The 14,066-nt window shown below is 39.0% G+C and overlaps 1 protein-coding gene across 2 annotated transcripts in view; it reads right to left on the bottom strand.

Moving 5' to 3' along the window:
- Positions 1 to 14,066, bottom strand: part of parga (poly (ADP-ribose) glycohydrolase a) — a 204,259-nt gene that overhangs the window by 72,378 nt on the left and 117,815 nt on the right. For both annotated transcript variants that reach the window (XM_043679037.2, XM_087982399.1), the window contains exons 12-13: positions 8,799 to 8,874; positions 1,721 to 1,868 (exon numbers count right to left, since the gene is read on the bottom strand). In XM_043679037.2, coding sequence (XP_043534972.2) covers positions 1,721 to 1,868; positions 8,799 to 8,874 — 224 coding nt within the window. The remainder of the gene's footprint in view (positions 1 to 1,720; positions 1,869 to 8,798; positions 8,875 to 14,066) is intronic.

The following is a 14,066-nucleotide window of genomic DNA, read 5'->3' as shown; positions in this document are numbered from 1 at the left end:
GTTGTTGGTAAATTTCTAGAATCCATCGTTAAGGATGAGGTTTCTAAATTCTTGGAAGAGCAGGGTCGGATTAGAACAAATCAACATGGATTTAGTAAGGGGAGGTCGTGCCTGACAACCTGTTGGAATTCTTTGAAAAGGTGACAAGTAGGTTAGACCAGGGAAACCCAGTGGATGTGGTCTATCGAGACTTCCAAAAGGCCTTTGATAAGGTGCCATACGGGAGGCTGCTGAGTAAGGCGAGGGCCCATGGTGTTCGAGGTGAGCTACTGGTATGGATTGAGGATTGGTTGTCTGACAGAAGGCAGAGAGTTGGGATAAAAGGTTCTTTTTCGGAATGGCAGCCGATGACAAGCGGTGTCCCGCAGGGTTCAGTGTTGGGGCCGCAGCTGTTCACGTTATATATTAATGATCTGGATGAAGGGACTGGGGCATTCTAGCAAAGTTTGCCGATGATACAAAGTTAGGTGGACAGGCAGGTAGTACTGAGGAAGTGGGGAGGCTGCAGAAGGATCTAGACAGTTTGGGAGAGTGGTCCAGGAAATGGCTGATAGAATTCAATGTGAGCAAATGTGAGGTCTTGCACTTTGGAAAAAAGAATACAAGCATGGACTACTTTCTAAACGGTGAGAAAATTCATAAAGCCAAAGTACAAAGTGATCTGGGAGTGCTAGTCGAGGATTCTCTAAAGATAAACATGCAAGTTGAGTCTGTGATTAAGAAAGCAAAAGTAATGTCATTTATCTCAAGAGGGTTGGAATATAAAAGCACCGTTGTGCTACTGAGACTTTATAAAGCTCTGGTTAGGCCCCATTTGGAGTACTGTGTCCAGTTTTGGTCCCCACACCTCAGGAAGGACATACTAGCACTGGAGCGTGTCCAGCGGAGATTCACACGGATGATCCCTGGAATGGTAGGTTTAACATATAAGGAATGGCTGAGGATCCTAGGATTGTATTCATTGGAGTTTAGAAGATTAAGGGGAGATCTAATAGAAACTTACAAGATAATACATGGCTTGGAAAGGGTAGACGCTAGGAAATTGTTTCCGTTAGGCGAGGAGACTAGGACCCGTGGACATAGCTTTAGAATTAGAAGGGGTAAATTCAGAACAGAAATGCGGAGACATTTCTTCAGCCAGAGAGTGGTGGGCCTGTGGAATTCATTGCCGCGGTGTGCAGTGGAGGCTGGGACGCTAAATGTCTTCAAGGCAGAGATTGATAAATTCTTGATGTCACAAGAAATTAAGGGCTATGGGGAGAATGCGGGTAAGTGGAGTTGAAATGCCCATCAGCCATGATTGAATGGCGGAGTGGACTCGATGGGCCGAATGGTCTTACTTTTCCACTCCTATGTCTCATGGTCTTCGGAGGGTCGGTGTGGACTGGTTGGGCCAAAGGGCCTGTTTCCACACTGTAGAAAATCTAAACTAATAGTGGTCCTCAAGAATGTCCTCAGCTGGGAAAGTAATCCATTTCCTTAAATCTTTAACAGTGCACAACTTTACTCAAAAAACAATGTAAAATACATTCATAGATTCTTTTTCAATAATAGTTTTCTACAATCTGGGTTATATTCAATTATAATTAACCAGAAGTCAAGAATTTTCAGTAGCTTACCACTGTACTTCATCAAATGCTACAGAGATAATCAAGGGTTGCTCATACAGTTTTCAACCTTCGAAATGTTGGGTTAAGAAAAAGCAAGAAAGAAAACAAACCTGTAATAATGAGACACTCATTATAATCCAGAGCCTCTGTAAATAGCCGTGAAACAATGAGTTCAGGGTTTATCAAAAAACGGATTTCTTCCTGCACAAGGCCAGCACGTGTGACACCACCTCCAACATATTTGTTTGCAAAGTCAACCTGAAAGCACAGTTTTTGTTTAAACTTTAGGGATTAAAACCAAGTCATGACATTTGAATGGGCATCTTGCTCTTTTATGTTTAGGCCTTCACTAGATCTATATGACCACTATAGCAATCTCTCATTTCCTATAGACCTGAGCATACATTGACTGAGTTCATACCAAGAGTGGACTACAAGTGTTAGAAAAACAGTCTTTTAATTGTGAGATGCTGCTTGGTAGATGGACTTTTGAAAGTGAAACCATTTTCTGGGCTGCGGTGAATGCAACAACAGGAAGCATGGGAATCATCACAATGACACTAGTGTCACACTGATTGGCAACGAAATTCCATTCTTCGTTTTAAGTTCAAAATAGCAAAATTCAATCAACATGATTTTTATTCTCTATGCTCAATATTTAATTTTACTTTCTCCTGGAGAAACACTGCCCTTGTGGTAACTGGAATGGCATAGGCTAATCAAAAGTGGTCCCACTTAGAATCATCTTGCCTTTACTTATCTGGTCATCAGATAGCAGAGTCTAGTTGAAAAGCAGTTACCTGAAAATTTGATTAACTGTTACAAATTAAAAATAAATGGTACAGGTTAACCAACAGTAGGAAACACAAATCAGCACAAAATGACAGTTAATTAGTGTTAATTATATACACTGCAATGTTGATTGAACTTAATTTACTTTTTGCCCTGCCGTGTTGAATTTCTAGTTTACTGGATCCCTTTACCTCAACCTGCAGCTAACTCCAATGGATAGTTGAAAATAATTTACTAAAATCCTTCCTTATCGTAGCCCTTTCAATGAATCTTAAGATTTCTATATAAAAATTAATTGCTTTAAGTAGTGCAATCATAAATTAACATACTTAATATTTTGTAACATCATTAATTGCTCACACAACCTACAACTCAATTGTATTCATTTTGTTTTTCATAGTCTGAACGCACATAGCATAAAAATCTAAAAAAATGCCATAAACAAAATACCAAAACAGACTGTATACATTTTTGCAGAAAATGAAATAATTTTCACTGGCAGAATTCACATGTACTGTCAGACAGGTGCAGAACTTTAAGTTAAATTGTCAAGAAATTTTTAAAATTTTTATTTAAGAATATTTACTAATATTTATATTAATTATTAAAAATAGATTTTACCCCATTCCTTTGAGCAAAAAGACAAGACAAGTACCCTTGTTTCATAGAATATTTCCACTTTCATAGACACAATCCTACATTTCATGTAATATGCACATTAAAACACTAATTAATTTGGTTATTTGCATGTTAACTACTCAAACCAGCATACGTCAATTAGGCGTATATATACAGATTACTATTTAAAAAGGCTATTAAGCACAATTTATATTCAATAGGTAAATTACTGGTTCCCTTCCCTGAAACACATCAGTTTAGTTATTGCAACAAACCAGCTACACAAATAGTCACAATTTTCTGGAGTCACCGTGACCCATTAGTTTGTCCTTCCTAGGTTTTGGAGACGTAATGGCAGAGATGGGTATATGAATAGGAAGGGTTTGGAGGGATATGGGCCGGGTGCTGGCAGGTGGGACTAGATTGGGTTGGGATATCTGGTCGGCATGGATGGGTTGGACCGAAGAGTCTGTTTCCATGCTGTACATCTCTATGACTCTAAGTAGCAGAGTGGAAGCCCATAACCCAGAGGTCAGTGGATTGAAACCATCCTCTGCTATTTCTGAATTCCTATTATAGATGTGAGGGTGCACCTGTGATTCAAATCTCCCCACTATTTTGGAGGGCCCCTTGTCGGTGCAGTTGTTGTGTCTCTACCACTGACCAGGAGGATTACACGTTCTAGCTCCACCTGCTCCAGAGATGTGTATTAACATCTCTGAACATACTGATTAAAAAAATAGATTAAATAAAACATCTAAAAATGTTTTTTACAATAAGTACTAAAAAAGGTTCTTATGCACAAACATTTGCTGTGAACAGCATTATATATTGAACAAGATTGAAGTGAATCAATAAACAGCAGAATTTAACTTTGCTTCCAACAAAAACATTATTTGTCTTGTTTACTTCAAGCTCACCACATATCTCTAATGTGATACTCAATGGAACTTCAGCATTGTTTTGGAAGATCAGCAAGCAAACTTACATCCAGAACCTCAACCTGAGCTACAAATCTTCTCAAAACTCGCTGTTCTGGAAGATTTCCAATTTTCATTGTTAATGACAAATTCTTTTGGAGGACCTTTAAAAGGGGCTACATGACAAACATGCTAGGAAGCATCATTGCCTTCAGGGAAGCAGGAGAAACAATTTCTCAAAATGCATTTAAAAAACTGCACCATTATATAATATAATGCAATTCAATACAGCATAGGAACGGGCCCTTTGGTACACCAGGTACGCCCCAATTTTGATCCTATTTTGACTTGCTCATGCGCAGTTTCTATACCACTGCTCACCTCCCATTCATGTGTCTGTCAAGATATGCCTTAATGTGCCTACATCTACCAGCTCCACTAGCAGTGCATTGCAGGCACCCACCACCCTTTGAAAAACGTTCCCACACTTCCCCGCCACCCCCCCACAAAACCTTCTCCCTCTCCCTTGAACCTGGGCCATCTTGTAGTTGATCTTTGTACCAGAGGAAAAAGCCTCTATCCACCTCATCTGTGCCTCTCAATTTTGTAGACCTGTCAGGTTGCCCAGTCTTTCCGGTGAGTTTATCCAAGCTCTCCTCATAACTAAAACCTTCCAGATCTGGCAACATCCTGGTAAACCTGTGCACCCTCTCCAAAGTATCCATGTCCTTCTGGTAGTGTGGCGACCAGAACTGCATGCAAAATTACAAATATGGCCGAATTAAAAGTTCTATGCAGCTGTAACATAACTTGCTAAGTTCTACATTCGATGCCCTAGCTGAGGAAGGCAAGCATGCTGTATGCGTTGTTGACCACCTTATCCACCTGTGTTGTTGATTTTAGGGAATTGAAGTTCTGTACACCCAGATTCCTCTGTATGTCAATGCTCCGAAGGGTTCTGCCATTTTTTGTATAATTTGCACCTGAGTTTGATCCTCCAAAATGCATCACCTTACATCTGTCTGAAATTAGATATTATGTTCAATGGTCTGGAAATTAGCTCTGGAATTTTGCTCATTTTATTTTGCATCCTGATGCATATTTTTCTGTCTTTTCAGGCTTGAAAATCTATGTGGCATAACTAAGCTTGGGAATTTGTGGGGGGTAGGAAGGATCGCACACTAAGATCAAAACTGAAGGCACTACGACACTGTTACTGTCGTGAACATAAGTATACCATTCTGAATAAACAACATCAAAAAGAAATGTCTCCTCATATTGAATACCAAATCAATAAGTCTGTAATTTTAAAATTGTTCGGGTTAATTGGCCAAATCACACTTCTGAAGTTCAGATCAAATCTGAACTTTTGCAAATCAATTCTTATGTTGTCATTTTGAAAGCCACGGAGTCTTTAAAAGCTCTTTACAAATTTAATAGAGAAAGAAATGAAAGAGCGAGATGAGGCTGCGATCCCATCAGAGCTTTGCTCTAGTGTCCGACTTGCCAGATGACAGCTGCCATTGCAGCTCCTTCAAGCATGTTAAAATGAAGTGGAGAAATGATAGGAGCTGCCTCAGGGTTAAGATTTTAAGTAGACTCTTTCAATGACTACTAGCATCTTCACATACCTGTAATTCATTTCAATTTGCAACATGCAGAATGCACTCTTAAAAAACATTGCATTATTCAGATGCTAATCTAATTGTCCCCCTCGGCAACTGTAGAAGTGCTTATTTTCCATTTTCAATCACAATATTAAACCAGACAGGTTAAATAGTTATTTCAAATCTTTAATTTTGTTCTTATTTATTTCCTTCACCAATTTGCATGTGCTTTGAAATAACCGCTGTTCAAGGATGATGAATCTATAATTATAACCAAACATTAAAGTAATTTCTAAAGACTTTTAAGGTAATAACCATTAAAAGCTCATCCTTTTTAATGTTGTAGAAAAGCTGCTCGCCTGAGAACTACTTGATTTGTTTTAGAAGAAGCACGTCCCCAAGGAGTATTGAGATTGTACATTCTCCCCAGTAGGGCTTTATGGTTAAGCGAATTTAGTGAACTCACTAGTGTCACATGGCTGTGCATTTTCCAACTGTTTACATCTCCTTTGCTTGCTAGAATTAGACAGTAATTTTACCAGCATTGTCCTCGATTCCATTTCTCTCTGCACTGACCCGTCCTCCTAATAAAAACATTAAGCCTTGATATGTCAACCACTTGGTGGTGGAATGATATGACTTTTTAAAAATAAAAGATATCATGTTGACAACAACCTTTGATTTTTGCCTCAGCAGATAACTTTGCAGGGTAGCTCAAACAGCACACTTAGTGCATTTGCTGGTAGACCTTTAAGTTGACCACAAGCCACAGGCAACTGGACAGCATTCAGGCTGTTCTAATAATCTACCCACATGCTCTTGGAAAAGGTTACCCTGTCAATTTAAAAATTAGTCTCTCAGTGCACTGTGTTGCTGCCATGTAATAACCAGAAAAGGGTTATAAAAAAGCATCTTGGGATCCAAAGCTCGGAATTGTTAATCAATTTCAAATTCGAGGTGCATTGCTCGATGCCTTCAATCAAAAATACTGTGGAGGAGACCTGTACATGATTATTAGTGGAGCAGCACCATAAAAATTGCTACATTTTTGTAAAAATTTATCGCTCGGGTTGTGGATGCGGATGTTGGAGCTGGAGATCTTTCATCATTATGCTAGGTAACATCATCAACATGACTTCCATGAAGTGTTGTTGTTCTACTCCACTTGACATTTATATGATCTGTTCTGTGAAAGTGGATATTATCATTTCTGGTTTTTCTTTGCAGTGGTTTGTCTTTGGGTTGTTGATGGCATTACAGGTTGAAAACCAGACCTCTTGGAGTTCCCATGCATCTCTCTAGTTAGCTTGTCCTTAGATGTTACATTATCCCAGTCAAATTGATGGCTCTCCTTGTCTGTGTATGCGGAGATGAGGGAGAGTTGGTCATGCCATTTTGCTGCTAGTTGGTATTCATTTATCTGCATAGCTAGTTTTCTGCTGGTCTGTTCAACGCAGTGTTTATGGCAGTCGTTACACGGGGATCTCACAAGGACCAAATCCTTTATAACAGCAATCACCCCAACGGCTACAAAGAGAGCTGTATCAGGACACCATTTAAACAAGCTATAACACATTGAAAAACACAAGAACTACTCAAAAATGAGGAAGAACACCTACACAAGGTCTTCAGAAATAATGGGTACCCCAACAGCTTCGTCTGTTGGTGCCTATCGAACAGACAATGCCAAGAAGACACTATATGTCCTGATTTAGTGGTCACCCTACCCTATATCAAGAACATATCAGAAATGAGGAAATTACTCTCAACTCTGATCTTCAGCATCTACAGTCCTCACTCTCTCCAGATCAGAAATGACAAACAGACTCCTAAGACCACTGGGAATAATGGTAGTACACCAACCCATAGCCACATCATGCCAACTACTCAAGGACGAAATACCCACAATACATAGGACCAACGTAATATACAAAATCCCATGTAATGATTGTCATAAACATTACATTGGACAGACCGGCACAAACTAGCTGTCCGGATACACGAGCACCAATTTGCAGCAAAACAGCACTCTCCCTCATCTCAATGCATGCAGACAAGGAGGGCCATCAATTTGACTGGGACAACATAACCATCCTAGGAGAAGGTGAGGACTGCAGATGATAGTCAGGACAAGCTAACCAGAGACATGCACAGGAATTCCTACAGGCTTGGTTTTCAACCCGGAATGCCATCAACAAGCATGTAGAAATAGACCCCATATACTGCAGAGAAAAACCAGAAATGACAACACCCACCTTCAGATCATATAAATATCAAGCAGAGTAAAACAACAACACTTCACGGAAGTCGCACTGATGATGTTACCTAGCATGGTGATGAAACATCTACATGACAACCCACAGCTCGGCAAGCAAACGAACAACCACAAGTTGCTAAATATTTGAGACAAAGATGCGTATTCATGCCAGGTTCTTGACAGCTGAGACAGCTATTCCTCAAAGTTCTGTATCAATGCAAAAACGTTTCAGGCAATACTAATAAAGTCTTAATAATGTGTTGCTTAACTGTGGAGTTTTATCTGTTGTCGTGGATACTTCATGCATACACTTGAATGTAGTATTTCAGCATGTCAAAATGCAAAACACCTGGATATAATTTGACTTACTGAAATACAAGAAAAATTGAGCCCAAACTAAAATGCTTATATAATATGGTATCGCAAAATCTTTCTAATTGTAATCATGTATTTTAAATATCCTCTAAATTTATTAAATTACTTTGAAGTGACAATTGAATGGCATATTCTTTAACTATTTTGTTTTACCAGAATCTTTTGTGTTTTAATGATTCATGGTCTGTGAATGTCACTGGATGGGCCAGCACTTATTGCCTATTCCAGATTGCCTTGGCTAGGTAATTTCATAGGACAGTTAAAAATCAATATTGCTGAGAGTTTGGAGTCACATGTATGGCTGACCAGGTAAGGATGACAGATTTCCTTCCCTAAAGTGAATTACCTGGGTATTTACACCAATGAACAATGGTTACATGGTTGCCTTTAGACCAGCTTTTAATTCCAGATTTTTTTTGTTGATTTGAATTTCACCATCTGCTATGGTAGAATTCAAACCCATAAGCCCAGGGCATTAGTTAGGGGGCTCTGGATTATTCATTCAGCATCCTTACCACTCCTCTACCAAATCTCCTTGGTTAGATCAAGAAATACAATAACCAATTTTGGTTATCACCAAATTTTCATGGCTTTCTTTAATTTTTTGTTCTGTTTATACCTGAAGCATGCCACGCCCATTGTCTTCAATTGTTCCTTCAAATGTAATGTGCAGTCGGGTCAGCTTCTTTGTGGACCTGAAACCAAAACATTACAATTAAATAAAACTAACTTATGTGAAAGCTTGAATGGAAATTAATGTATTTTATAAATTTATAATGGATGCAGGGGAGAGGGTAGCATCATGGTAATGCCACTGGTGTAGTATTCCTGAGCCCAAGATTAACGCACTGGGAAAATGGACTCGAATCCCACCACAGTGGCTGGTAAATCTAAACCCTAGCACTGCAGGGTTCAAGGAGGAAGCTCATCACCATTCTGTTCCAGGACAATTAGGGAAATAATTGGTGGATAGTGAGAACTTAGTCAGCGACACAAAAATCCCAAGAACAAATCTCTTAAAAACTGATTTCAGCATTCTTCTAGAATACTCAATTAATTATTTTGATCTATATTAAAACGGTTATACACCCTTGCTCATTGTTTATTGATAGTACTGCATTTTTATTTAGCAAAGAATTAATTCCCAATGGAACTATCTTTCTTTTCCTAACTTCTTAACAAAGTGATATATTATCTATTTCAAATGATATCGTTCAAAATTCATGAAGGTTACCAGTCCATATTCATGAAATTAGAAATTACTTCTTCTTTAAGAACCTGACAAATTATATAAATTTAAAATGCTTTCGAATGATTTAACTTAATCATTATTATTGTCAAAAATGCCAGGCTAATTATAGACAGCAAATGCATTTTTGAGTAAACATGTTTGAACATGTCATAACATGTCTCTGGGCATGCTGAGGTAGGGTCACTGGACATAAAAATGTTAACTATGATTTCTCTCCAAACGCTGCCAGACTTGCTGAGCTTTTCCAACAATTTCTACTTTTGTCTCTGATTTACAGCATTTGCAGTTCTCTTGGATTTCATCTAGGGCAGCCTGAACTTGAACCTGGACATTCTGGTCCTGAGGCAGAGTCACTACTAATGTGTCACACCACTCCTCTCAGAACTTTATGCTGGTGTTCTTCATTATGAGTCCAGAGGCATTACTACCCATCATCACCTGCCTCCAGTGCTGAAGTGGTGACAAAAGCATTGCCCTTAAGTTAAACACACAGGAGGCTGGAAGAACACAGGAAGCCAGGCAGCATCAGGAAATGGAGAAGTCAATGTTTCAAGTATAACCCTTCTTCAGGACTGCTGTCTGAGGGAGGCAGAGAACTTCTTCAAAGTGGGCATCCTTGGAAGAGACTTCGCATTGGTACAAACTTGGTTAGAGACAAAAAAAAACTGCAGATGCTGGAATCCAAGGTAGACAAGCAAGAGGCTGGAAGAACATAGCAAACTGGGTAGCATCAGGAGGTGCAGAAGTCAATATTTCGGGTTAAAAACATGCCATTCAGTTAATAAATGCAAATCAGTTTTATCAGTTTAACATTTGTCTCCATTTTCATTTTGATAGCAAAATTTGTAAAAAAATATTAATATAGGTAAGAAAATTTAACTGTGTAAATCTAATACTCCAAGTCTTTATACTTTGTACATTTGTCAGCTGAAATGCAGGCATGAAATTCTAACTATCCAGTCAGTTTAAATTAAACATGGATAAACTATCTACTTCAAAAAATAAGGAAGCTCGTCAGAATAAGAAAAACTGAGTCCTGCAGAACCTTGAAACTCCAACTTTGAATCGTAACATACTGTCAGAGCTGTATTACCTTAATAAATTATTAGTAAAAGTTTACATCCTACATAACAATTACATTCATGGCAATGAGCATTCTTATTGTTCAAGGTATGAATTTTCAGAGGGCAATGATCTGCAATAAACTTACTGGCGAAAAATGTGTTGCTGGAAAAGCGCAGGTCAGGCAGCATCAAAGGAGCAGGAAAATCAACGTTTCGGGCATAAGCCCTTCTTCAGGAAGGAGGAGGATGTGCCAAGCAGGCTAAGATAAAAGATAGGGAAGAGGGACTTGGGGGAGGGGCATTGGGAATGCGATAGGTAGAAGGAGGTTAAGGTGAGGGTGATAGGCCGGAGAGGGGTGGGGACGGAGAGGTCGGGAAGAAGATTACAGGTCAAGAAGGCGGTGCTGAGTCCGAGGTTTGGGACTGAGAAAAGGTGGGGGGGGGGGGGGGGAATGAAGCTGGAGAAATCTGCATTCATCCCTTGTGGTTGGAGGGTTCCTAGGCGGAAGATGAGGCTCTCTTCCTCCAGGCGTCGTGTTGCCATGGTCTGGCGATGGCAACCCTCGCACTCAGCACCGCCTTCTTGACCTGCAATCTTCTTCCCGACCTCTCCGCCCCCACCTCCTCTCCGGCCTATCACCCTCACCTTAACCTCCTTCCACCTATCGCATTCCCAACGCCCCTCCCCCAAGTCCCTCCTCCCTATCTTTTATCTTAGCCTGCTTGGCACACCCTCCTCATTCCTGAAGAAGGGCTTATGCCCGAAACGTCGATTCTCCTGCTCCTTTGATGCTGCCTGACCTGCTGCGCTTTTCCAGCAACGCATTTTTCAGCTCTGATCTCCAGCATCTGCAGTCCTCACTTTCTCCTAATAAACTTACTGGTCAGACCAATGAAAATAAATTTGTCCTTAGGTCCCAAATTAACAGTAGAGCCTCAGTGGTAGAAGTTAACCCTGACAGGAGGACCAAACTATCACTATTTGTTTTACTTCTTTCAAATGAGATAAAGGAAAATATACTATTGACAAGTAAATTTGCTGGAAACTTAAATTATTCAAAAGCTAGAATTGTGGTCAACATATTTAATAATACTGTAAAATCAATAGATTTTAAATCACAGAAGCTATTCAGTACAATTTATTTCCAAATAATTGCTTTAATTGTTAACACAATTTACCTGATCACAGCAGAACTTCAACCACACATTTTCGTGGTATATTAGAGGAGATTTTGGTAGAGTTCACTTGAGCTCTCAGTTGTATAAATGAGGAAATACAGGTTCATGGCATGTGATACACGCTATCAGCTGACTCAGTGATTTATAATGGGAGACAGCATGCAATTGAGTTTTTGGGCAACTTAACTCCTGTTTTGAAATAAATTTAACCAGTGTATTGATTTTACAATTAAATGGACACCAGTGGGCTTTATCATTATTTTAAGTTACAGTAGTTAATTAAGTATGTTCACAAACAGTGGAAGGAATATCACTAACATAATATAAAATGCAAAATAGAGTATAATTCAAGATCTGTCCAAAGAAAGCTAATATTACTTTTCATGTTAATGATCAAACATCTGTCCATACCAGTAAATAACCAGTAAACGAATGAAGTCGAGCACCAGGTTTTTAAATAAACAGCTCTGTAATCACACACCATCTCCCAGACCATGAGTGTGTTTGCATATAGTTTTAATTATGATATTTTTCTTCTTTGCATTGAAAAGGTCATGTTGATTAGTCAAAATGTTTGGAAACTCAAAGTTAATGCGCTTTCTAAGCAATAATATACAGCTTGGAAATTATCTGTTCAGTAATTTCAAATTCTTGGATGATGTTGGGATGAAAGGTCCAGTATATGTGCACTAAAGCAAATCTCTGAAACATGTAACTTACTTTCACCACAAGAGCCAAAACCCAAATTAAACAAATAAGCTACGAATAAAGAAGCCAAAAATGGGTTCTGTCTTAGTAAAATTAATTAAACAAACAGTGATTGTCATTGATTTTTGAGAAGTAGCAGCTCAGGTTGATGATGAGTTAGAGGGTTTGTTTTCAAACACTTATTTTCAGACTTGCCCGAGGATGTGTGTGTTGTCCCGTCAAAGTGTCATATAGACAAAGAAGGACACCACTTTGACTGGGACAACACACACATCATAGAACAAGCAAAGCAAAGACACGCATGAGAGTTCCTACAGGCCTGACATTCTAACTAGAACTCCATCAATAAACACATCAATTTAGACCCCATCTACCTTCCCTTGAAAAAAAGAACTGGAAATGACATCACCCACCATAAAAAACCAAGATCTATAAACGGAGTGGCGGGTCATACCATCAATGCTTCACCGGAGACGATCACTGATGATGTTACCTAGTCATATAACGAATGTCTGAAAACAAACCTTCCAACTCAGTGAGCTAACATACATCCAGTGATTGCTATTTCATAAGCAAGAGAAGAACCGCACTAAGGTGGCTAGCATTTCATCTTCAGTGTTTGAAGAAATTAAGCTAAAAATAAACTACTAAGCATCACAAAGCACTTGTTATTCCCTGCTCCCATTCTGTAAGCTCCTTGTTATTCTGTATGCATCAAACTATCAATTATTTAATCCCAAGCCTTTATTAATGTCATATTTAACTTGAATGCTGTAAACAAAAGAATAATATAGGATGATGCACTGATCAATTTCCATTTCTCTATAATACTGCTGTGTCAATGTTTGAATCAATTGTCTTCTATTCAGTGCTGAAATTTAGATCGCAGAATCAGAGTTTAATGGCATGAAAAGATTTAGCCCATCGCATCCGTGCTGATCTTATTTCCAATAGCTGGACCTCAACCTTGTATGTTTTATATTTCAAGTGCTCCTCTAAGTATTTAAAATTTGTCAATGTTCCGACCCTGACTCCCCTTTCAGGCAATGTGTTCCAGATACCCACTGTCTTCTGGGTGAATCCTCAATTAACCTCTAAACCTTCTGCCCTTATCTAAGATCTACACCTCAGTTATTGATCCTTATCCTATAAAGAAAGGCTTCATCCTACATACACTATATATGCCCCTCAATTTTGTTCACTTTCAACAGGAACCCCCCCCAAATCTCTCTGCTCCAAGGAAAATAACTCCCTATTGAGCTTCTCTTCTTAGCTGAAACGATCTAGCCCAGGCAACATTTTGTAAATCTCTGCTAGACCTTCTCTATTACACTCATATCCTTTCTATAGTGTAGCCAACAGAACTATACATTGCTAAAGTCCACGTAGACTAAATCAGATGCACAACTCTCACCAACTCATCTGGTTATCTCTCCAAGTCCAGATACATTCAGTCCCTCAGAAGTCTTCCTAATAACTCAGATTTTAGCTGGAGTATTACGTATCGTTCTCGACACTCCATTATAGGAAGGATGTGAATGCACTGGAGAGAATGCAGAAGTAAATTATAAAAATATTTACAGGAATGAGAAAATTCAATTATGAGGATAGATTGAAGAAGTTGAGAATATTCTCCTTGGAGAGAAGGTGGCTGATTGATGATGTGATAGAGGTTTTCAAAATC

The sequence above is a fragment of the Chiloscyllium plagiosum genome, unplaced genomic scaffold, assembly GCF_037043375.1.
Source record: "Chiloscyllium plagiosum isolate Xiang-an unplaced genomic scaffold, Cpla_swu_hap1 HiC_scaffold_43, whole genome shotgun sequence".
Lineage (NCBI taxonomy): Eukaryota > Metazoa > Chordata > Chondrichthyes > Orectolobiformes > Hemiscylliidae > Chiloscyllium > Chiloscyllium plagiosum.
The sequence above is the reverse complement of the archived record's forward strand: the minus strand, read 5'-3'. Positions and strand labels throughout refer to the sequence as shown.